Consider the following 24,378-nt stretch of genomic DNA (forward strand, 5'->3'; position numbering starts at 1 on the left):
CTGCTTCCTGAGGCAGAGAATTCCACAGACTCACCACTCTCTGGGAAAAGCAGTTCCTCCTCATCTCCACCTAAATCTGCTCCCTCGAATCTTGAGGCTATGTCCCTGAGTTCTAGTCTCACCTACCAGTGGAAACAACTTTCCTGCCTTTATCTTATCTTGCCTTTTCATAATTTTGTATGTTTTGAGATCTGCTCTCATTCTTCTAAACTCCACTCATCTCTGGAATCAACCTGATGAGCCTCCTCTGCACCGACTCCAAAGCCAGTATATCCTTCCTCAAGTAAGGAGACCAGAACTGCACACAGTACTCCAGGTGCAGCCTCAGCAGTACCCTGTACATTTGCAGCATTACCTCCCAGCTCCTAGAATCCATCCCTCCAGCAATAAAGGCCAGCATTCCATTTGCCTTCTCGATAGCCTGCTGCACCTGTAAACCAACCTCCAGTGATTCTTACACAGGCAGTCCCAAGTCCCTCTGCAGAGCAGCATGCTGCAACTTTTTACCATTTAAATGATAATCAGCTCTTCCATTGTTCCTTCCAAAGTGGATGACCTCACATTTACCAACATTGTACTCCGTCTACCAGACCCTTGCCCACTCACTTAACCTATATATATCTTCTCCAGACCCTCAGAACCTTCTGCACAATTTGCTTTCCCACTCAATTTAGTATCATCAGCAAATGTAGATACTCTACACCCAGCGCTCTCTTCCTTGCAGCCAATTACCACTCATCACAGACTGAAAGCTAAGTCATAGAAGAGGCTAAAGAACACAACTTAGGTGTATAAGGTGATGAGAGGCATTCAATCATTCATGATAGTCAGAGGCTTTTTCCCAGGCTGAAATGGCTATCATGAGAGGATACAGGTTTAAGGTGCTTGGAAGTAGGTGCAGAGGAGATGTCAGGGGTACATTTTTTACACAAAGTGGTGAGTGTGTGGAATGGGCTGCCGACAATGATGGTGGAGGCAGATACGTTAGGGTCTCTGGATAGGTACATGGAGCTTAGAAAAATAGAGGGTAACCCTGGGTAATTTCTGAAGTAAGTACATGTTCAGCACAGCATTGTGGGCCGAAGGGCCTGTATTGTGCTGTAGTTTTTCTATGTTTCTAACTTCAGAGATTAGGGCAACATCAATGTGGTAAATTTAATTTAAATTAAATTGAATTAAAAAACTAAATTAAAGTAGCACCAGATCTGAAAGGCCGCTGCTGCCATGTGCCGTGCTGCCTACAAGCTGATGTATGCATCTCAGCTGTCCAGATGTTCCAGGGTTGAGTGAAGTGCCAATAAGATGGCATGTACTGTGGATCAGCGCTATGGAAGGGAAATTGGAGCGGATCTAAGCTGCTTCTCAGGCGGGAGCTAATATGCTTCATCACTGTGGATGTAAGCACAAGAGGACTCCCCATGTCTTCTTGGCCACCAGTATAATTGAAACCTGCTTGAATTAGGTGACAATAAACAATAGGTGCAGGAGTAGGCCATTCAGCCCTTTGAGCCAGCACCACCATTCAATGTGATCATGGCTGATCATCCACAATCAGTACCCCATTCCTGCCTTCTCCCCAAATCCCTTGACTCGCTATCTTTAAGAGCTCTATCTAACTCTTTCTTGAAAGCATCCAGAGAATTGGCCTCCACTGCCTTCTGATGCAGAGCATTCCACAGATCCACAACTCTCTGGGTGATAAAGTTTTTCCTCAACTCTGTTCTAAATGGCCTACCCCTTATTCTTAAACTGTGGCCTCTGGTTCTGGACTCCCCCAACATCAGGAACATGTTTCCTGCCTCTAGCGCATCCAATCCCTTAATAATCTTACATGTTTCAATCAGATCCCCTCTCATCCTTCTAAATTCCACTGTATACAAACCCAGTTTCTCCAATCTTTCGACATATGCCATCCTGGGAATCAACCTTGTGAACCTACGCTGCACTCCCTCAATAGCAAGAATGTCCTTCATCAAATTTGGAGACCAAAACTGAACACAATAGTCCAGCTGTAGTCTCACCAGGGCCCTGTACAACTGCAGAAGGACCTCTTTGCTCCTATACTCAACTCCCCTTGTTATGAAGGCCAACATGCCATTAGCTTTCTTCACTGCTTGCTGTACCTGCATGCTTACTTTCAATGACTGATGAACAAGGACACCCAGATCTCGTTGTACTTCCCCTTTTCCTAACTTGACACCATTTAGATAGTAATCTGCCTTCCTGTTCTTGCCACCAAAGTGGATAACCTCACATTTATCCACATCTGCCCACTCACCCAACCTGTCCAAGTCACCCTGCATTCTCAGAACATCCTCCTCATATTTCACACTGCTACCCAGTTTTGTGCCATCTGCAAATTTCCTAATATTACTTTTAGTCCCTTCATCTAAATCATTAATGTATATTGTAAATAGCTGTGGTCCCAGCACCGAGTCTTGCGGTACCCCACTAGTCACTGCCTGCCATTCTGAAAAGGACCCGTTAGTCCCTACTCTTTGTTTCCTGTCTGCCAACCAATTTTCTATCCACGTGAGTACCCTACCCCCAATACCATGTGCTCTAATTTTGCCCACTAATCTCCTATGTGGGACCTTATCAAAGGCTTTCTGAAAGTCCAGGTACACGACATCCACTGGGTCTCCCTTGTCCATTTTCATAGTTACATCCTCACAAAATTCCAGAAGATTAGTCAAGCATGATTTTCCCTTCGTAAATCCATGCTGACTCGGACCAATCCTGTTACTGCTATCCAAATATGCTGTTATTTCATCTTCTATAATTGACTCCAGCATCTTCCCCACCACTGATGACAGGCTAACTGCTCTATAATTCCCTGTTTTCTCTCTCCCTCCTTTCTTAAAAAGTGGAGAACATTAGCTACCCTCCAATCAGGAACTGATCTTGAATCTATAGAACATTGGAAAATGATTACCAATGCATCCACGATTTCTAGAGCCACCTCCTTAAGTACTCTGGGATGCAGACCATCAGGCCCTGGAAATTTATCAGCCTTCAGTCCCATCAGTCTACCCAACACCATTTTCTGCTTAATGTGAATTTCCTTCAGTTCCTCCATTACCCTAGGTCCTCTGGCCACTATTATATTTGGGAGATTGTCTGTGTCCTCCCTGGTGAAGACAGATCCAAAGTACCTGATCATCTCATCTGCCATTTCCTTGTTCCCCATAATAAATTCACCCCTTTCTGCCTTCAAGGGCCCAACTTTGGTCTTAACTATTTTTTTTCCTCTTCACATACCTAAAAAAGCTTTTACTATCCTCCTTTATATTCTTGGCTAGCTTACCTTCATACCTCATCTTTTCTCCTCATATTGCCTTTTTAGTTATCTTCTGTTACTCTTTAAAAGGTTCCCAATCCTTTGGCTTCCCGGTCATCTTTGTTATATTATACTTCTCTTTTATTTTTATACTGTCCTTGACTTCCCTTGTCAGCCACGGTTGCCCCCTACTCCCCTTAGAATCATTCTTCCTCTTTGGAATGAACTGACCCTGAACATTCTGAATTGTTCCCAGAAATACCTGCCATTGTCATTCCACTGTCGTTGCAGCTAGGGTATCATTCCAGTCAACTTTGGCCAGCTCCTCCCTCATGGCTCTATGGTCCCCTTTGTTCAACTGTAATACTGATTACAGGTGGGTACCACATACCGCTGAAGCGAGAGGTTAAAGATTGTAGTGAATACCGTAGTCAGTTGATCAGCACAGGTCATTATTACCTGGCCAAGTAACCCATCTTCCCAGTACATGACATCACCATCTTCTGTTCAGATCCAAGGTTAGTTCACAAATTGATCAGCATCTGCGATTGGTTTGAGTTGGCATCGGAGGCCAGGGTTAACTGAATGAAGAGTGAGGCCGTGCTCTTTGGCAACTGGACCAATACAAGAAGTACTGGCTGGAGTGGATTGGGAAGGTAGATGAGAAATTGGGACTGTGGGAGGGTGTTCCTTGTCGATAACTGGGAAGGACACCCATCAGGAGTGAGGTGCTCTCAGCGCTGCTGTACTTGATGCAACTGTGAAACATCCTCCAATCCTCCTGCTGGGAATCCCCAGAACTGCCTTGGGATGCAAAATGGAGTGAGTCAGATGGGTCACAGTGGGGAAGTCCTTGAACAACAGGGGCAAAAACACATCTGATGTTGCCCTCAACATGGTACCATATAGAGTTCTTCCCCTACTGGACAGGACAAGTCTGGGTTGGATGAGAAAGCTCTTCAATTATTGTAGCAGTTAACAGCCCACTCCTAATGGTTGTAAGGAATGCAATAAACAATGTGTAATGCATTGACTATGAATGTAAGAATTTAAAGACATTGCATGGTTTATTTTTCTAACTATTTTTATTATTAATAAAGTTTATTTTGATTTATAAAATAGGATCTTACTGTTGCTTGCACAGGAGGCAGTAAACTTTGTGAAACAGAATAATAAAATAAGTGATAGTTTCGATGAAGCAACACACACAAAATGCTGGAGGAATTCAGCAGGCCAGACAACATCTATGGAAAAGAGTAAACATTCGACGTTTTGGGCTAAGACGCTTCATCAGTCTTGATACAGTTCCCTACCTCATTCCAGAGATGTATGGGATGGGGTTAGTAGCATGTGTTGCTGCCGCCACAGCAGTTGGTCCGTGATTCAAACAACGCATCACTGAGTACAGTGAATATGGTTCAATGTACGTGCACCAAATGAAGCTGATCTTTAATATTTAAAATCTATCATTAATATCACCTCACTGTTTTCTATTGGTTACCTTAATTTTATGATGTGAAGAGAAGAGAAAGGGTAAAAGGGGAGACAATGGGAAATGGAGAAAAAGAAAAGTTGGAGGGGGAAAATATTGGAATTTAGAGTAATTGATGTTCATGTCGTCAGGGTGGAGGCTACCCAGATGGAATATGAGCTCACCTGGTCTCACCGATCACCTGCCAGTTTGTACTCCTCCCCCACCTCATCTTTTATTCTGTCTTCCTCCCTCCTTTCTATTCCTGATGATGATTTAGTCCAAAATGTCACCCATCTACTCCCACCCACAGATGGTGCCAGCATTTTTGTGTGTGTTGCTCAACGAACTCCCATATTTACATATTTATAAGACCATAAGGCTATAAGACATAGGAGCAGAACTAGGCCATTTGGCCCATTGAGTCTACTCCACCATTCAATCAAGGGTGATCCTTGTTTCCCCCTCCTCAGCCCTATTCCCCAGCCTTCTCCCTGTAATCTTTGATGCCATGTCCAGTCAGGAACCTATTAATCTCTGCCTTAAATACACCCATGACCTGGCCTCCACAGATGCATGTGATAACAAATTCCACAAATTCACAAATGTCTCCGCATCTGTATCTTAAATGTGTGTCCTTCTATCATGAGGCTGTGCCCTCTTGTCCTACACTCCTGAATGATGGAAAACATCCTTTCCATATCTACTCTGTCTAGGCCTTTCAACATTCGAAATGTTTCAATGAGATCCCCTTTCATCCTTCAAAATTCCAGCAAGTACAGACTGAGTTCTATCAAATATTCCTTCTATGATAACCCTTTCATTCCTGATATCATCCTTGTGAACATCCTCTGGACCCTCTCCAATTCCAGTACATATTTTCGTTGATGAGGAGCCCAAGGCTGGTCACAATACTCAAGGTGAGGCCTCACCAGTGCCTTATAAAGTCTCAGCAACATATCCCTGCTCTTGTATTCCAGACCTCTTGAAATAAATGATAAAATTGCAATGCCTTCCTCACTACTGACACAACCTGCAAGTTAACCTTTAGGTGATCAGCTCAAGGACTCCCAAGTCCCTCTGCCTCTCAGATTTTTGGATTTTCCTCCCAGTTAGAAAATAGTCTGCACATTTATTTCTACTACCAAAGTGCATGACCATGCATTTTCCAACATTGTATTTCATTTGCCACTTTCTTGCCCATTCTCCTAATCAGACTAAGTCCTCCTGCAGTCTATCGGTTCCCTCAACACAACCTGCTTCACCAGCAATCTTCGTATTATCTGTAAACTTGGCAGCAAAGCCATCCATTCAATCATCTAAATCATTGATATACAGCATAAAAAGAAGTGGCCCTAACACCGACCCCTGTGGAATTCTGCTAGCCTCTGGCAGCCAATCAGAACAGGATCCTTTTATTCCCACTCGCTGCCTCCCACCAATCAGCCAATGCTCTAACCATGTTAGTAACTTTTCGGTAATACCATGGGCTCTTAACTTGGTAAGCAGCCTCAGGTGTGGCAACATGCCAAAGACTTTCTGAAAGTCCAAAAATACAACATCCACTGCATTCCTTTATCCATCCTACTTGCAATCTCCTCCACGAATTCCAACAGGTTCGTCAGGCAAGATTTTTGTCCTATCTTGTCCTGTGTCACAAAGTAGTCCATAAACTCATCCTTAACATTGAGTCCAACATCTTCCCAACCGCTGAGGTCAGGTTTACTGCTGCCTTCCTCCTTTCTTAAAGAGTGGAGTGACATTTGTAATTTTCCAGCTGTCTGGCACCACGCAAGAGTCCAATGATTTATGAAAGGTCATTGCTAATGCCTCCACAATCTCTAACACTACCTCTTTCAGAACCCTAGGGTGCACTTCATCTGCTCCAGGTGACTCATGTACCCTCAGGTATTCCAGAATTTGACCATATTCTTCCTTGTAATAGTAACTGCACTGACTTCTCTTCCTTCACACACTACAACACCTGGCACACTGCTAGTGTCTTCCACAGTGATGATTGATGCAAAATCCTCAATTAGTTCATCTGACATTTCCTTGTCCCCCGTAATTATTTCTATGGCCTCATTTTCCAGCAGTCCTATACCCTCTCTCATTTCTCTTTTATTTTTTTACATACTTGACAAAGCTTTTACTATCAACTTTGATATTGTTTGCTGGCCTGCTTTCACATTTCATCTTTCCACTTCTAATGATTCTTTTAGTTACTCTGTAGGTTTTTAAAAGATTCCCAATCTATCTTCCGGCTAATTTTTGCTTTGTGGTATGCCCCTTCTTTTGATTTTACATTAGCTTTGACTTCCCATGTCAGCCACGGTTGTACAATTTTGCAATTTGTGTATCTCTTTGTTTTTGGAATACATCTGTCCTGCACCTTCCTCATTTTTCCCATAAACTCAAGCTATGCTATGCCGTCATCCCTGCCAGCAGCTCCTTCTAATTTACTTTGGCCAACACCTCACTCATACCACTGGAATTTCCCTTACTCCACAGAAATACTGCTACATCAGACTTTACTTTCTCCCTATCAAATTTCAAGTTGAACTTAATCATATTTTGATCACTGGCTCCTAACGGTTCTTTTACCTTAAGCTCCCTAACTGCCTCTGGTTCATTACATAGCACCCAATCCAGTATGTCTGATCCCTTCATAGGCTCAATGACAAACTGCTCTAAAAAGCCATCTTGTAAGCATTCAACAACCTCACTCTCTTGAGATCCATTACCAACCTAATTTTCCCAGTACACCTGCAGGTTTAAATCTCTCATGACTATCATAATATTGTCATTTTGACATGCCTTTTTTTAATTTCCCGTTGAAATCTGTATTCAACATCCCAGCTACTGTTGGAAGGCCTGCATAAAATTGTCGTCAGGGTCCTTTAACCCTTGCAGTTTCTCAACTCATCCCACAAGGATTCAACATCTTCCAATCCTTTGTCACATCTTTCTTCTGATTTGATGCCATTCTTTACCAGAAGAGCCACTCCATCCCCTCTGCCTACCTTCCTATCCCTCTGATACAGCGTGTAACCTTGGGCATTCAGCTTCCAACTGCAGCCGCCATTCAGTCATGGCCACAACTTCATACCTGACAACTTGTAATAGTGCAACAAGATCATTCACCCTATTTCTTACTCTCGCTTCATTAAGATCTGACACTTTGAGTACCGTATTTGCTACCCTTTTTGATTCTGCTCCCCTAATGCACTGATATTCACCCTGCTGACTGCAGTTTTGTCCTATCATCTGCCTGCCCTTCCTGACAGTCTGACTGCATGTTATCTTTGCTTTCTTACCATCTGTCCTAACCTGAGTCCCTTCATTCTGGTTCCCACCCCCTTGCTAAATCAGTTTAAACCCTCCCCAACAGCTCTAACAAACCCACCCACGAAAATATTGGCCGCACCCTCAGGTTCATGTGCAACCCACCCCTTTTGTACAGATCATACCTCCCCCAGAAGAGATCCCAATGATCCAAGAACCCGAGCCCTGCCCTGCCCCAGCTTCTCAGCCAAACATACTTGATCCATATTGCACAGACCTGCTGTGTTAAATGACATTATTTTTAGAATGATTACTGGGTTTTGTTTCCTGCTTGGAACAGATTTTCAGCCATCTCTTCTGATGTGTTGTGTGAAAGAAAGGGTAAAGCTTCTCAGAGAATTTCTCATTGAATGTGTAGAGGAAAGACTTGGTGTTTGCATCGTAAAATGAAACTACCCCTGTATCATAATCAAGATAAACTCCTATCTTCCTGGGAATCTCTTGATAAGAGATATTCGATTTATCATTATCGTTTGCATGGATTTCTTTCTCATTTTGCCCAATGGACCAGAATTTATTCTTTGGTTTTAATGTAAGGTCACCCTTTCTATTTGCACTCTCTCCAGCAATTCCCAGAGACCACTTGTGATTTCCCGCAACTTCTACCTCCCAATAATGTTTCCCTGACGTGAATTCATCTGATCCCAACACACATTCCCAGGCTGTAAACCTCTCCTCATTTTCAGGAACATCTGTCTGGGAGTTCGTCAGTCTCACACTCTTCTGATCCTTTGATATCTCCAGTTGTCGATGTGCTGTTTCTGTGTCCAGTTTTATAGAGGCTGCAAGAAATAGGAAAAGTTGATAACAGTTATAATGTAGGTTCTAAGCTGAGAGTAACCAGCAGCAACATTCAAGTAAGACATCAAATTCAAAGCAAATTTATTATCAAATTACATATTTGTCACAGTAGTATAGCAATTAGTTCACCACTATGACAGCTCAGGGCATTACGGAGTTCAGCATTCAATTCCAGCGCCGTCTGGGAGCAGTTTGTACGTTCTCCCCATTAACCAGTTAGTAGCTTAATTGGTCGTCTTAAAAGTTGTCCTGTAATTAGGCTAGAGCACTAGATGGATGGGTTGCACCTGAACTGAAATGGGAATATCCTGGCCAGGTTTGCTAATGCTACTCAGGATGGTTTATACCAGTTATGCAGGGGGCTGGGAACCAGAGCACCAGGTCAGTAAGCGAAGGATCAGACAGGAAACTCGATGTCAGGGAAGCAAGAACTTGATAGGTGAAGTCGGTGGGTAGGGGAGTGGCAGGAAATAAGGAGGTGGGAGGTGATAGGTGATAAAGGTAAATGGCTGGAGAAGAAGGAATCTGATAGAGAATAGAGCGGAACTTGTGAGAAAGGGAAGGAAGAGGGAACCCAGGAGGAGTGAAAGGCAGGTGAGGAGAATAAATGAATAATTTAAATCTATTTATGTGGCCAGTATAGGAAATTGACGATGAGGGAAGGGGAATGGGGAACAAGTTACCAGAAGTTGGAGAAATTGATAATCATGCCATCAGGTTGGAGCTAAATCGATGGAATATGAGGTGTTGCTCCTTCAACCTGAGAGCAATTGATCTCATCGTAGCAGAAGAGGAGGCCATGGACTGACATGTGGGAATAGGAATTAAAACAGTTGGCCACCTGGAAATCCCACTTTTGACAGATGGTGTGGACATGCTTGTTGCTTCACCTGAAAGGACTGTTTGCAGTTCCTCATTGTGATACTCAGACTGTGTCAGTCTCCAGCAGAGCAATCCCAATCAGTCCCAGTCCACTTCATACTATTACTTTGTAGTCTTGATACATTTTTGGATTAAAATATACTTTATTCATATTGAAAATGACTTACAAAAATAAAATTTACTGACTTTCTAGGGTTGTTTAGATAGACTTTTGCAAGTGAGGAAAGTGGAAGGATATGGTCATTATGTTGGCTCAGGAGATTCGTTCAGTTGGTCACTCGATCACTAATTTAATTGGCTCTGCACAACATTGTGGTGGAAGCTGGTTCCTGTGCTGTACTGTTCTATGTCCTACGCAATCCTCAGAGATACAAACTACCTACGTGCAAGAGAGTGGGTGGATACTTGCCTGGTCAGCTTGGACCAGGAGAATACCTTTGCCAGGGTACACACATGAATGGGATGGGTAAATTCTCCAAAACAGGCTTGAGGAGGGAATCAGGAATTGGACCCAACTGTTCTAAACTGATAGTCTGAGAAAGAGGAACCTGGAGTGATAGAAAGGCAGCGTTCTAGGATCTCACTTCTCAGGATGAGTGGCCTGACACTGACATAGATGGTCACCAACAGGAAATGATAGGAGAGGTGGGCTTAGACTGATGAGGCATTATGCATTCCTGCTCCTTGCAAGGGAAAAAATGGACACAGTCTGGCAGTTGGAGACAAAGCTCAGTAATAATTTGGAAAGAGGTGACATTTGAAATGTTGCTGAGCAGCTGAGATCCAAAGAGACTGTGCAGCAACATGATCAGTGAATGAGATCAATAGAAACAAGAATGCAATCTGGAAGGAATGGAGGGCAACAAGAGTCGGGCAGAGAGAGGATGACGGATGCTGAGGCACATTTGTGGGTGGGTCTCACTCTCACTGCAGGGGAAATCCCGGAGTTACTAAGAGCTGGTGTTGCAGCTTTTCATTTCTGGCTCCCGGCAATATTACATCCCTGCAGCTGCCATCAACTGGCCATTCATTCCAGCTGGAACATTTAGATGGTGCATATCCTGTTTCCTTTTATACCAACTGTGTCTGAAGCCCCTTCAGCAGCACTAAATCAGAAACTACAAAGTACCCATCATGGGGGTTGAGAGGGATCTTTTCAAATACATCTTCTGGTGCTTATGGATCAAAATGGATCATCAAGATGGTGCCAATATTCAGCGACTCTTTGTGTGCACCTCCAATTGGAATTGTCAAATTTTCCCATTGAAGACAGCTGAAATCCACTGCCAGAGGTACTTCAGTAATCACACCATTTTAAGACACGTAAACATTCTGTCAAGACTCATAATTGGTGGATCCCAGAATGCAGAGCCAGGTCAAGAGTGAATTTCCCCTTTCAGAAAATAGACTGCAGAAGCCGAGCAGGTCTACCCAGATAGGATTAAAATGCAGAGCTTTAGCGCTCCCCTGCTGCCTATCCTGCTGGTGAAAGTACAGTTTCTGGAAAATAAAACTGAAGACCTCAGAGCAAGGTTACTGTACCAGAGGGACATCAGGGAACGACTGCTGTGTACTCTACGTCACAGAAACATGGCTACCACTCTCCATTTTAGATGCAGCTTCACCATTCTCTGCAAAGACAGGACTGTTCTGCCATTTAAAACCAGCGGCGGTGGAATATGCTTTATGATTAACTCATTGTGGTGCACAAAGGTGGAAGTTCTATCCCAGTACTGCTCACCCAACCTGGAACATGTGGCTGTCAAATATCATCATTTTAATCTGCTGAGGGAATTTTCTACGACAATTCTGGTAGTTGTGTACATTCCACTTCAGGCCAATGTCAGGGAATGACTGGAGGAGCTAAGCTCTATATTCCTAGTGTCCAAGAACAGCAGGGTGAACTGGTAATGACAATTTCCAAGTGGCTCTCACACCTACTGTGATGAAGTGCTTTGAGAGATTGATCATAACTGGAATCAACTCCTGCTTAAGCAGGGACCTAGACCCACTGAGAGTTGCCAATTTCCATAATCAGTCTACAGTAGATGCAATCTCACTGGTTCTCCATTCAGCCTTAGGTCATCTGAACAACAGTAGTACTTACGTCAGGCTGCTGTTTATTGATTGCAACAAAAGCATATCCTTCATTCTAATCAACAAGCTCCAAACCCTGGACCTTCCTCTGCAACTACATCCTTGACGAAAAGCCTGTGCAGATTGGAAATAACATTGGCCTCCTCGTGGACAATCAACAGCATTGGTGCACCTTAAGGACGTGTGCTTAGCCCACTGCTCTACTCTCTCTGCATTCATTAATGTGTATCTAGGCACAGCACAAACAACATCTGTAAATTTGTTGATGACACAACTATTTCCTATGGTGATGAGGACAAGTACAGGAGTGAGACAGATCAGCTGGTTGAGTGGTGTTACAACAATAACCTTGCACTCATTGTCAGTAAGGCTAAGGAATTGATTTAGACTTCAGAAAGAGGAAGTTGAGAGAATACCCACCATTGAGGAATCAGTAGGGGGAAGGGTGAGTAGTTTCGAGTTCCTGTGTGTCTATTTTTCGGAAGGTCTAGCCTGGGCCTGACAGCTTGATGTAATTACAAATAAGGCAAATAAGGCCGTGCCTCAGTGGCTCCAATGACTACAGACCGGTGGCATTGAAGACCCTGGAGAGACTTGTTCTGGAGCAGCTCCAGCCTATGGTTAGGCCACACTTAGACCCCTCCAGTTCGCCTACCAGCCCCGACTAGGATTTGAGGATGCCATCGCCTACCTGCTGAACCGTGTCTATGCCCACCTGGACAAACCAGCGAGCACTGTGAGGGTCATGTTTTTTGACTTCTCCAGTGCGTTCAACACCATCCGCCCTGCTCTGCTGGGTGAGAAGCTGACAGTGATGCAGGGGGATGCTTCCCTGGTGTCATGGATTATTGATTACCTGACTGGCAGACCACAGTACGTGCGCTTGCAACACTGTGTCAGACAGAGTGGTCAGCAGCACTGGGGCTCCACAGGGGACTGTCCTGTCTCCCTTTCTCTTCACCATCTACACCTCGGACTTCATCTACTGCACAGAGTCTTGCCATCTTCAGAAGTTTTCTGAAGACTCTGCCATAGTTGGATGCATCAGCAAGGGAGATGAGGCTGAGTACAAGGCTACGGTGGGAAACTTTGTCACATGGTGTGAGCAGAATCATCTGCAGCTTAATATGAAAAAGGCTAAGGAGCTGGTGGTGGATCTGAGGAGGGCTAAGGCAATGGTGACCCCTGTTTCCATCCAAAGTGTCAGTGTGGACATGGTGGAGGATTACAAGTACCTGGGGATACGAATTGACAATAAACTGGACTGGTCAAAGAACACTGAGGCTGTCTGTAAGAAGGGTCAGAGCCGTTTCTATTTCCTGAGGAGATGGAGGTCCTTTAACATCTGCCGGACGATGCTGAGGATGTTCTACTAGTCTGTGGTGGCCAGTGCTATCATGTTTGCTGTTGTGTGCTGGGGCAGCAGGCTGAGGGTAGCAGACATCAACAGAATCAACAAACTCATTCGCAAGGCCAGTGGTGTTGTGGGGGTGGAACTGGACTCTCTAACGGTGGTGTCTGAAAAGAGGATTTTACTTTACAACTTTACAACTCCTCCCTCAGAGAGTCAGACACTCTGAGCCAATAGGCTGCTCCTGGACTAAATTCCACTTGGAATAATTTACTTATAATTATTTAATTACTTCTGGTTTTATTTTGCTATATTTCTTCACCATTCTTGGTTGGTGCAACTATAACGAAATCCAATTTCCCTCGGGATCAATAAAGTATGTCTGTCTGTCTGTCTGACAATGACTATCTTTCTTTTGTTTGATGAGACTTGGTATGTTCCCAAAGACACTGGCAAATTTCAATAGTGGTATTGTGGAAAATATTCAGACTGGTTGCATTACTGTCTGGTAGAGGGGCCACTGCAGAGGATGGGAAAAATGCTGCAGAAATTTGTAAACTCAGTCAGCTCCATCACGGGCACCAGCCTCCTCACCATCACGGAGATATAAAGGTGATGCAGTTGTGCTGCTGAACTGGCTCCGTGGCTGTGGATTCACTTTCGGAGACTCTACCTGTGATTTGTTTACGTTTTTACTGTTTGCAGAATTTGATCTTTTCTCACACATTGGGTGTTTGATGGTCTTTGTTCTGTGCGGTTTCTTTCAGTGGGTTTCATTGTGTTTCTTCGTTTTGTGGCTGCCTGCAAGTAGTTGACTCTCAAGGTTGTATATCATGTACATACTTTGATAATAATGTACTTTGAATTTTGAAAAGGTACCATCCATCATAGGAAGCACAACGTCCCGGGACATTTCCTCTTCTCATTGCTGCCGTCAGAGGAGGAGGAGCAGGAGCCTGAAGACACACACCCAACATTCAGGGACAGCTTCTTCCCCACTGCCATCAGATTTCTGAATGGACAGTGAACCTATGAGCACAACCTCAACTATTTTCCCTCTCTGTTTGCACTACTTATTTAATTTGTCAAAATATATACATATACTTATATATATATATATATATATATATATATATATATATGTATACATATATATATATTTATATGTTCTTTATTATGATGGATTGGAATGTACTGCTGCCACAAGACCACAGTTTCTCAACATACGCCGCAGATGTAGACAAACCTGACTCTGATTCTGATGCGACCTCAGATGGAGCCAAAATACCCATCGAAATCAATCAAAGATCTTACCTGGATTTTTACACATGATCTCCCAATCTGGAAACAAAAACAGCCAGTTAGTATGGAAAAACTTTCCCTGTACATTGAATTACCATGCAATTCTCCTCATAATGTTCAAGCTTCATTTGAATTGGAAGTTTATGATTAGCTTTATTTGTCACATGTACATCGAAACATGAAATCAAAGTGAAATGCACCTCTGCATCAGCGACCAACACAGTCTGATGTACTGGGCACAGCTCGCAAGCATCGTTATGCTCCGGTGCCAGTGTAGCATGCCCACAACTAATTCATCATTTTACATCAAAACATACAGTGAAATACATCATTTGAGTTAAGGGGCAACACTGATTCGATTTGATGTAAAGGACACATTTCATTGTGTTTTTGATGTACATGTGACAAGTAAAGCTAATCTTCATTTTTCTTTGAGAGAGCAACGATCAAATTTGAAATTGGATTTAGCTGGGTCGCCACCGAGGTAGGTCATGTTGTAACTAGGTTGAAGGGTGTAGAACAGACTGCATAATTACACTAACTGGGGGCACGTAAAGTTGAAGTCTCACCCGAAGCTGATTTCCAAAGTAAACAACCCCAGCACAGACACTGTTCTAAAAAATCAGAAGTTGTATGGGTGCACAGGGACTGAAATATAATCTGATTCCAGGAATGAAAGGGTCAACACATGAGGACTGTTTGATGGCTCTGAGGCTGTATTTGCAGGAGTTTGGAAGAATGGGTGTGTTGGAGGGGGTGGGGGAGAAAGAAGCTCAATGAAATCTCTAACATCTCGAAAGGCTCACATAAAGGGCAGAAGGAGAGGATGTTTCCTATAGTGGGGGTGGGGTCTGGGACAAGTGGGCACAGTCTCAGAATAGAAGGACATCCCCCCCAGAAGAGAGACGATGAGGAATTTCTTCAGCAGGATTGTGGTGAATCTGTGGATTTCATTGCCACAGACGACTGTGGAGGCTAGGTCTTTGGGTATTTTTAAATGAAGGATCATAGAATTCCTGATCAGTCAGGGTGAAATGTTGCACAGAGATAGTAGGGTTAAAATGGATAATAAATCATCCATGATGGAGTGGTGGATCAGACCAAAGGGCCAAATGGTCTCTTTATGTTCTTACATCATATTGTTGTTATTTTCAACATTTCAGTTTTATTCACAAACATCCTCCATTACTACATTCAAATTCATTTATTTATCACATGTACATTGACACATACAGTGAAATGCTCCACTTGTGTTAACAACCAGCACTTCCTGGGGATATGTTGGGGGCACCCCACCAGTGTCACTGCACATTCCAGGGCCAACATAATTTGACCAAAATGTTCAGAAGAACACATGCAACAAGAATATTAGCACCAACACCAACTCTAGCAACACCACCTCCACTAACAACAACAACAGTAACACTAAAGCCAGGCCATTGCTCCCTCGTTCCCATTCACCCACTCACTCACAGTCAGTCCTCCAGCCTCAGGACATGTCTGGCCTCCAGCTTCCAGAGGGCTCATTGACTCAGACATCTATCATACGATAACACTGAGATGGTCTTCCTTGGTGATATCCCTCCAATCTACTTCCCACCCTCTCTAACTATGCCCTGCCGCTGTTTGTTCTGACTCTCACCATTCTGCAGCTTAGAGGAGTTTAAACTGATGGTGCACAGGGAATCTACATTCCTCAACTTTTTCATAACATTTCTGTTAAATATTATGACTTACCTGACTCAACAAGAGGTTTCCAGTGGCCTAAAAAAATTAAGAAAAATATACTTTAATAATCTTATTGGTGCAAAGTTATTGGTCATTTTCTATGATAGCCCAAGGTCAGGATGGGTAACCTTACTTCCCTGGCAGAGGAGGTGAACATAAGTGAAAGACTCAGGCTCAACGTTCAGACTCCATTTCAATGCAATGCCGTGGGGTGCTGGGCTGATGGAGAAGTGATCTTTTCATAGAAATGTTAAATGGAGGCCCAGACTGCACTTTCTCAGTTGGAGCGAAACATAACAGGGTCATTCTCTTTGTTTGTTGGTCAGTTGATATCCTGCAGTCGATGTCTCCACAGAGTTCTCTGTGTCTACAGCGTAGAAGCAGGCCCTTCAGCTCATCTAGTCCACAAAACGTCAGTCAGCCTAATCCCATCAACCTGCACTCCATATCCCTCCCATCCGTGTACTTACCTAAACTGCTCTATAAACTGCAATATAAAACCATAAGTAATTATATAATAATAAGTTAATCATGTCAAGCGGGAATAAGTCCAGGACCAGCCTATTGGCTCAGGGTGTCTGACCTACAAAGTTGTGCTGAACATGTCCCAACCTTAGAAATTACTGGGCTCTTTTTTTTTTTAAACACCATGTACCTATCCAAAAGTCTCTTAAAAGACCTTATGATATCCGCCTCCACCACTGTTGCTGGCAGCCCATTCCACACACTCAATACTCTCTAAGTAAAAAACTTACCCCTGACATCTCCTCTATACCTACTCCCCTGCACTTTAAACCTGTGTCCTCTTGTGGCAATCATTTCAGCCCTGGGAAAAGGCCTCTGACTATCCACATGATCAATGCCTCTCATTATCTTATACACTTCTATCAGGTCACCTCTCATCCTCTGTCGCTCCAAGGAGAAAAGGCCGAGTTCACTCAACCTGTTTTCATAAGGCATGCTCCCCAATTCAGGCAACATCCTTGTAAATCTCCTCTGCATCTTTTCTATGGCTTCCCTATCCTTCCTGTAGTGAGGCGACTAGAACTGAGCACAGTATTCCAAGTGGGGTCTTACTAGGGTCCTATATAGCTGCAACATTACCGCTTGCCAATACATCACATGCCTTCTTAACCCCAGAGTCAACCTGTGCAGCTGCTTTGAGCATCCTATGAACTCAGACCCCAAGATCCCTCTGATCCTCCACACTACTAAGAGTCTTACCATTAATACTATATTCTGCCATTATATTTGACCTACCAAAATGAACCAGTTCACACTTATCTGGGTTGAACTCCATCTGCCACTTCTCAGTCAGTTTTGCATCCTATCATTGTCCCTCTGTAAACTCTGACAGCACTCCACACTATCCACAACACCCCCAACCTTTATGTCATCAGCAAACTTACTAACCCCTCCCTACACTTCCTCATCCAGGTCATTTATAAAAAATCATGAAGACTAAGGGTCCCAGAACAGATCCCTGAGGCATTCCACTGGTCACCAACCGCCATGCAGAATGGGACCTGTCTACAACCACTCTTTGCCTTCTGTGGGCAAGTCAATTTCGGATCCACAAAGCAATGTCCCCTTGGATCCCATGCCTCATTACTTTCTCAGTAAACCTTGCATGGGCTACCTTATGAAATGCCTTGCTGAAATCCATATACACTACATCTACAGTTTTTCCTTCATCAATGTGTTTAGTCACATCCTCAAAAAGCTTGTTGAGCTGACGCTATCAATGTCCCGCTGTATCTGTGCTGTAGTACTCTGTGATTCTTTTTATGACTCTGGAGGCATGGGAAATGAACATCAGGTTGTTCTTCCTTTATTCCCCATTTTGAAAAGTTGCAAGTCACTTATATTATGTAAATTCAAGCAAAAACAGTTTGTGTTTGCTGTGTGATTAAATTGAATGTCACATCTTTGTACAGTTGGAAAGAGCCTTTCCCCATGCAATATTTCACAAGGAAACAGATCTTGAAACCAAGGTTGGTACTTACAGATCCACACTGATGTTACAGAGTTGGATTAAATAATAATCAGGCAGCCTACAGAGAAGAAGTCATCAGCCTGACACAGTGGTATCAAGAAAACAACTTCTCCCTCAATGTTGCGGACTGCTTGAAGAATGGAGACAGGGTAAACCCTATAGACGTAAACGGATCTGGAGTTGAGAGCTTGAACAGCTTTAATTTCCTTGGCATACACCTCGGCACTGCCAGGTGTGCTGGTAGGGGCAGACATATTGGAAGCATTAAAGAAACTGTGAGATAGGCACATGGATGAAAGAAAAAAATGAGAGTTAAGTGGGAGAGAAGGGTTGTATTTATCTTGAAATAGGGAAATGGTTGGCACAACATTGTGGGCTGAATGGCCTGTACTGTTCTACCGCAGGTTCTATGTTCTAATCAAATTCAGATGATCAGAGAACTAAACGACTCACCGCTATATTTGAGGTGATGGAGAAATGCATTATTCTGGGATACAGATCTCCTTATCCTTTACAAACAGAGGCTGTGTGTTTAAGTAATCTTACGAATCTCCCTCCACTTTTTAGCTTTTCAGCAAACCTTTTAGCTAACCACCAAGCTTTTTAGCTGGATGTTGTAGGAGAATAGGGCTTTGTCATGTTTTGTTACTGTAAAGAGTTGACATTGCATGTGTGGGATTGGAGTGTAGAGCTGGTATTTTTCTTGTCATTTACCTTTCCTATGCTTGCTTATAATTTTATATAATCACCAATGTGTAATTGGAAGCCACATAATACAACAAAAATTAGTGGGAAGTTAGAGGATTTGGAAACTTTTAAAAACCAAAAGGCGGCAACTAAAAAAATCATAAAGAAGGAAACAATAGAATAAGAAGGTAAGCTAACAGATAATATTGAAGAAGATACTTCAGACAGATAAAGTGTAAAAGAGAAGCAAAAGTAGATATCGAACCGCTGGAAAGTGATGCTGGAGAGGTAGTAATGGGGCAAGGAAATTGTGGATGAACTGATGAAGTATTTTGCATCAGTCTTCTCTGTGGAAGACACCAGCAGTGTGCCAGAAGTTCCAGAAAGTCGGGGAACAGAAGTGTGTGAAGTTGCCATTACTGGGCAGAAGGTTCTTGGGAAACTGAAGGTAGATAAGTCGCTTAAACCGATGGTACACATCCCAGGGTTCTGAAAGGGGTGGCTGAAGATATTGTGAAGGCACATATAATGCTCTTTCAAGAATCAGTAGGTGAGGCCACATTTGGAGTATTGTGAGCACTTTTGAGCCTCATAACTAAGAGATGATGTGCTGCCATTGGAAAGGGTTCAAACAGGTTCACAAAAATGATTCCGGATCGGAAAGGCTTGTCATATGAGAAACATTTGATGGCTCTGGGCCTCTACTCACTGGAATTCAGAAAAATGAGGAAAGACCTTATTGAAACCTATCGAATTTTGAAAGGCCTGGACAGAGTGGATGTGGTGAGGATGTTTCCTATGATGGGGAGCCTAAAGACCAGAGGACACAGCCTCAGAATAGAGGGATATCCATTTAGAACAGAGATGAGGAGAAATTTCTTTAGCCAGAGAGTGGTGAATCTGTGGAATTCATTGCCACAAGTGGCTGAGGAGGCCAAGTCACTGAGAATATTTAAGACAGAGGTTGTTAGATTCCAGATTAGTCAGGGCATGAGAGAATACAGGGAGAAGACAGGAGATTTGGGCTGAGAGGGAAAATGGATCAGCCATGATGAAATGGTGGAGCAGACTTGATGGGCCAAATAGCCTAATTCTTCTCCTATATCTTATGGTCTAAATGCTTTGTCAATTTTCAGTACATCATTTAACAACCCTGTACTGCAGCTTCAGCCGCTGGTGCCTTACTGAAACCTGTCAATATTGCAAGGCTGAGGTAGACCAGATGTGTCCAATAGTGGAGGAGTCTATTTTTTGGAGGGCACAGCCTCAAAAAAATTAAGGACGTCCCTTTAGAACAGAGATGAGGAGGAATTCCTTTAGCCAGGATAGAGGGAGAAGGCAGGAGAATGGGGTTGAGAAGGATAATAAAATAGCCAAGATGGAATGGTGCAGCAGACTCGATGGCCTGAATGGCCTAATGTCTTACTATACCTTATGGTCTCTTTACAAGGCACATCTACAAGAGCTGGGAGTTTATTCATTGTTATAGCGCATTTATTTCGGTTATTATACACTCACCATACTGTTTGACGGATTCGTCATCTTCTAGACCTAGAAAATTCAACAAGGGAATTGTAGTTAATATAAACACCAGCATCTCTCATTAACATCTATTTTTGCATATAATTATGAATGAATAGAGTGAATTCTGCATTTCAAAACTGAACGAGTAATTGCACCAGCGAATGCAAACTCCAGTACTACAGAAGGAATGTCAGGTCCATAACTGTTGCTGTATCCAAAGCTATCAGTCATTATTTGATATCCCATGGAGTGAATCCTATTGGCTGACAACTGACTTTTGGGATGGCGGGAATCCGGGGAGGAACACAAATTAGATTAACGAGCTCTACTCCTGTTAGCCTTTAGTTCACAGGACCAGGCACCGTCTGGCAACACTGAGCATTAACTTGATCTACAGGCTTTGGGGACAGTGGGCAGAGTTTCCAGTGTGAAGGTGTCACCTTATATCCAGAAACACCACACCTGGTCAGTTTTGTAATGTGGCCAGGGACAGATCCATTTGCCATAAGGAGATGTCATTCTTGCCAATCAAGTAAGTTCGTCCCCTCACGATTGTTTGCACATTTCCACTTGCGGATCCAATTTTTTTAAACTTATTTTTATTTACTTAGAGATACAGCACAGAATAGGCTCTTCCTGCCCTTCGAGGAGTGCTGCCAGCAATCCTCAATTTAACCCGAGCCTAATCACAGGATAATTTACAACGACCAATCAATCTACTAATGGGTAATGCAGCACCGAAAGGAAACCCACACATTCCCCAGGGAGGACACAGCACACCGGACTGGACTCCGATGCCCCGAGCTGTAACAGCATTGCGCTAATCACTACCGTCCTAATATGGCATCCTGGTCCTTCGTGCCTTGACCACTTTGATCAGTGACCATGCTGCCAAGTGATTCCTGAAGGGAGAGGCCCTCTACCCAGGGTTTGTTTTGTACAATTACTATTTTCAGTGCTTCTTCCATACATATTGAACATTGAGCAGCGTAGTTCCATTGGCTGAGAAGGTCACTGATGGGTAGTTGGCAGGTGATGTCCATGTCCACATTGAACCCAATGCTACTGGATATTACAGGATCAGTAGTCAATGCTCGGACTCCAGTACTACCTGCTCCCATAAGTATTGGTCTCATTGTTGGGGCAGTTCTGCTAGCAGGACAGTAAGTACCTAAGGACAACAGCAGTCAACTCCAGAATATTGCCTACAAGGGCTGCCTTGGTCAGTATAACAGATTAGCTTTGTTTATCACCTGTACACTAAAACACACAGTGAGATACATTGTCTATATCAATGACCAATACAGTCTGTGAAAAGCTGGGGGCAGCCCGCAAGTGATGCCGTGCTAACACAGCACGACTAGAACTCACTCATCCTGACCCTAACAGCTCATGTTTGGAATGTGGGAAAAAAATCAGAATACTGTATTTCACAGGGAGAATGTACAGAGAGTGGCAGGAACTGTACCCCAACCCTCCAATGGCATGCACTAGAATACAAAGTCGAGGATGTAATGCTGAGGTTTTACACAGCATTGCTCACACCAACCCGGGAATACTGAGAGCAGCTTTGAGCTGCTTTTCTAAGAAAAGATGTGTTGGCATTGAAGAGGGTCAAGAGGATTTTCACGAGTGATTCCAGGAATGAAAGGGTTAATGTGTGGGGATAGTTTGATGGCTCTGGGCCTGTACTGACTGGTGTTTTGAAGAATGAGGCGGGCTCTTATTGAAAGCTATTGAGTATTGCTAGATAGACCGGATGTTTCCAATAGTGGTGGAGACTAGAATGAGAGGACAGCCTCAAAATAGAAGGATGTTCCTTACAACAGAGATGAGGAGGAATTTCTTTAACTGGGAGTAGTGTCTCTGTGGAATTCATTGCCACCAATGGCTGTGGAGACTGTCATTGGGTATATTTACAGGACAGGTTGATAGATTCTTGATTAGTCAGGGCATCAAAGGGTACAGAGAGAAGGCAGGAGAACGTGGTTGAGAGGGATAATAAATTAGACATGATGGCTTGGTAGAAGGGCTATGTGGCCTAAATTTGCTTTAAGTGGCCAATAGAAAATACAAACAACTGCCCTCAAATGCCCTCTGGGAGACCTTTGCAAGGACAACTGGACTGGAACTGACGATGTCAGAATTCAGCGCGTGGGTTGATATCAGGTGGAGTATCTGCTTATATCGTTCTTTTGCTTTAACACTGGATGTAGCACAGCCGAGCAGCTTGCTAGTCCACTTCAGAAACAGAATGGATTTCGATTCAGATTTATTTATCTCATTATGTCGAAACAGACAGTGAAACGTGTCCGCAACACACAAAATGCTGGGGGAGCTCAGCAGGCCAGACAGCATCAAAGGAAAAAAGGAAACAGTCGATGTTTCAGGCTGAGAGTCGTATCAGGACTGGAGAAAAAAGATGAGAAGTCAGAGAGAGGGGAGGAAGAAATACAAGGTAGTAGGTGACAGGTGAAACCGGGAGAAGAGGCGGGTGAGGCAAAGAGCTGGGAAGTTGATTGATGAAACAGATGAAGGGTTGGAGAAGGCAGAATCTGATAGGAGAGGGCAGAAGGCATGGAAGAAAGTGAAGTGCGAGGAGGTGATGGGCAGGTAAGGAGGGAGAGGGAAATGGGAATGGGAAATGATGAAGTGTGAGGAACACCAGAGGGAGGTGATGGGCAGGTAAGGAAGGAGAGGGAAATGGGAATGGGGAATGATGAAGTGCGAGGAACACCAGGGGGGTGATGGGCAGGTAAGGAGGGAGAGGGAAATGGGAATGGGGAATGATGAAGTGTGAGGAACACCAGAGGGAGATGATGGGCAGGTAAGGAAGGAGAGGGAAATGGGAATGGGGAATGATGAAGTGTGAGGAACACCAGAGGGAGGTGATGGGCAGGTAAGGAGGGAGAGGGAAATGGGAATGGGGAATGATGAAGTGTGAGGAACACCAGAGGGAGGTGATGGGCAGGTAAGGAAGGAGAGGGAAATGGGAATGGGGAATGATGAAGTGCGAGGAACACCAGGGGGGTGATGGGCAGGTAAGGAGGGAGAGGGAAATGGGAATGGGGAATGATGAAGTGTGAGGAACACCAGAGGGAGGTGATGGGAAGGTAAGGAGAGAGAGGGAAATGGGAATGGGGAATGATGAAGTGTGAGGAACACCAGAGGGAGGTGATGGGCAGGTAAGGAGGGAGAGGGAAATGGGAATGGGGAATGATGAAGTGTGAGGAACACCAGAGGGAGGTGATGGGAAGGTAAGGAGGGAGAGGGAAATGGGAATGGGGAATGATGAAGGAGGGTTGGAGGTGTGAATGCAAGTTTAAGAAATCAATGTTCATGCCATCAGGTTAGAGGCTACCCAGTCGGAATATAAGATGTTGCTCGTCCAACATGGGTGGCTTTGTTGTGCAGTAGAGGAGGCCATGGGCTGACATGTTGGAATGGGAATGGGAAGTGGAATTAAAACGGGTGGCCATTGGGAGCCCTGCTTTTTCTGGTGGATGGAGCGTAAGTGCTTGGCGAAGTTGTCTCTTAATCTACGTCCGGTCGAACCGATATACAGGAGGCCACACCGGGAGCACCGGATACAGTAGATAAACCCAACAGACTCACGGGTGAAGTGTGGCCTCACCTGGAAGGACTGTTTGGGGTCCTGAATGGTAGTGAGGGAGGAGGTGTAGGGGCAGGTGTAACAATTGTTCTGCTTGCAAGGAGGTGCCAGGAGGGAGAGCAGTGGGGAGGGAAAGATGTGCTTGGTGGTGGGATCCCACTGGAGATGGCAGAAGTCGTGGATAATTAGCTGCTGGACGTGGAGGCTGGTGGAGTGGTAGGTGAAGTCAAGAGGAACCCAATCCCTGGTGGGGTGGCAGAAGGATGGGGTGAGAGCAGATATGTATGAGATGGAATAGATA

General features: G+C 44.0%; 1 protein-coding gene across 2 annotated transcripts in view; it reads right to left on the reverse strand.

Moving 5' to 3' along the window:
• Nucleotides 1-4,346: 4,346 nt before the first annotated feature.
• LOC132394653 (butyrophilin subfamily 3 member A3-like) overlaps nt 4,347-24,378 on the reverse strand; it is a 46,096-nt gene continuing 26,064 nt past the window's right edge. For both annotated transcript variants that reach the window (XM_059971012.1, XM_059971011.1), the window contains exons 6-9: nt 20,459-20,491; nt 16,267-16,293; nt 14,542-14,568; nt 4,347-8,878 (exon numbers count right to left, since the gene is read on the reverse strand). In XM_059971012.1, coding sequence (XP_059826995.1) covers nt 8,322-8,878; nt 14,542-14,568; nt 16,267-16,293; nt 20,459-20,491 — 644 coding nt within the window. In that variant the 3' untranslated portion in view covers nt 4,347-8,321. The remainder of the gene's footprint in view (nt 8,879-14,541; nt 14,569-16,266; nt 16,294-20,458; nt 20,492-24,378) is intronic.

This window comes from Hypanus sabinus, chromosome 5 (assembly GCF_030144855.1).
Source record: "Hypanus sabinus isolate sHypSab1 chromosome 5, sHypSab1.hap1, whole genome shotgun sequence".
Lineage (NCBI taxonomy): Eukaryota > Metazoa > Chordata > Chondrichthyes > Myliobatiformes > Dasyatidae > Hypanus > Hypanus sabinus.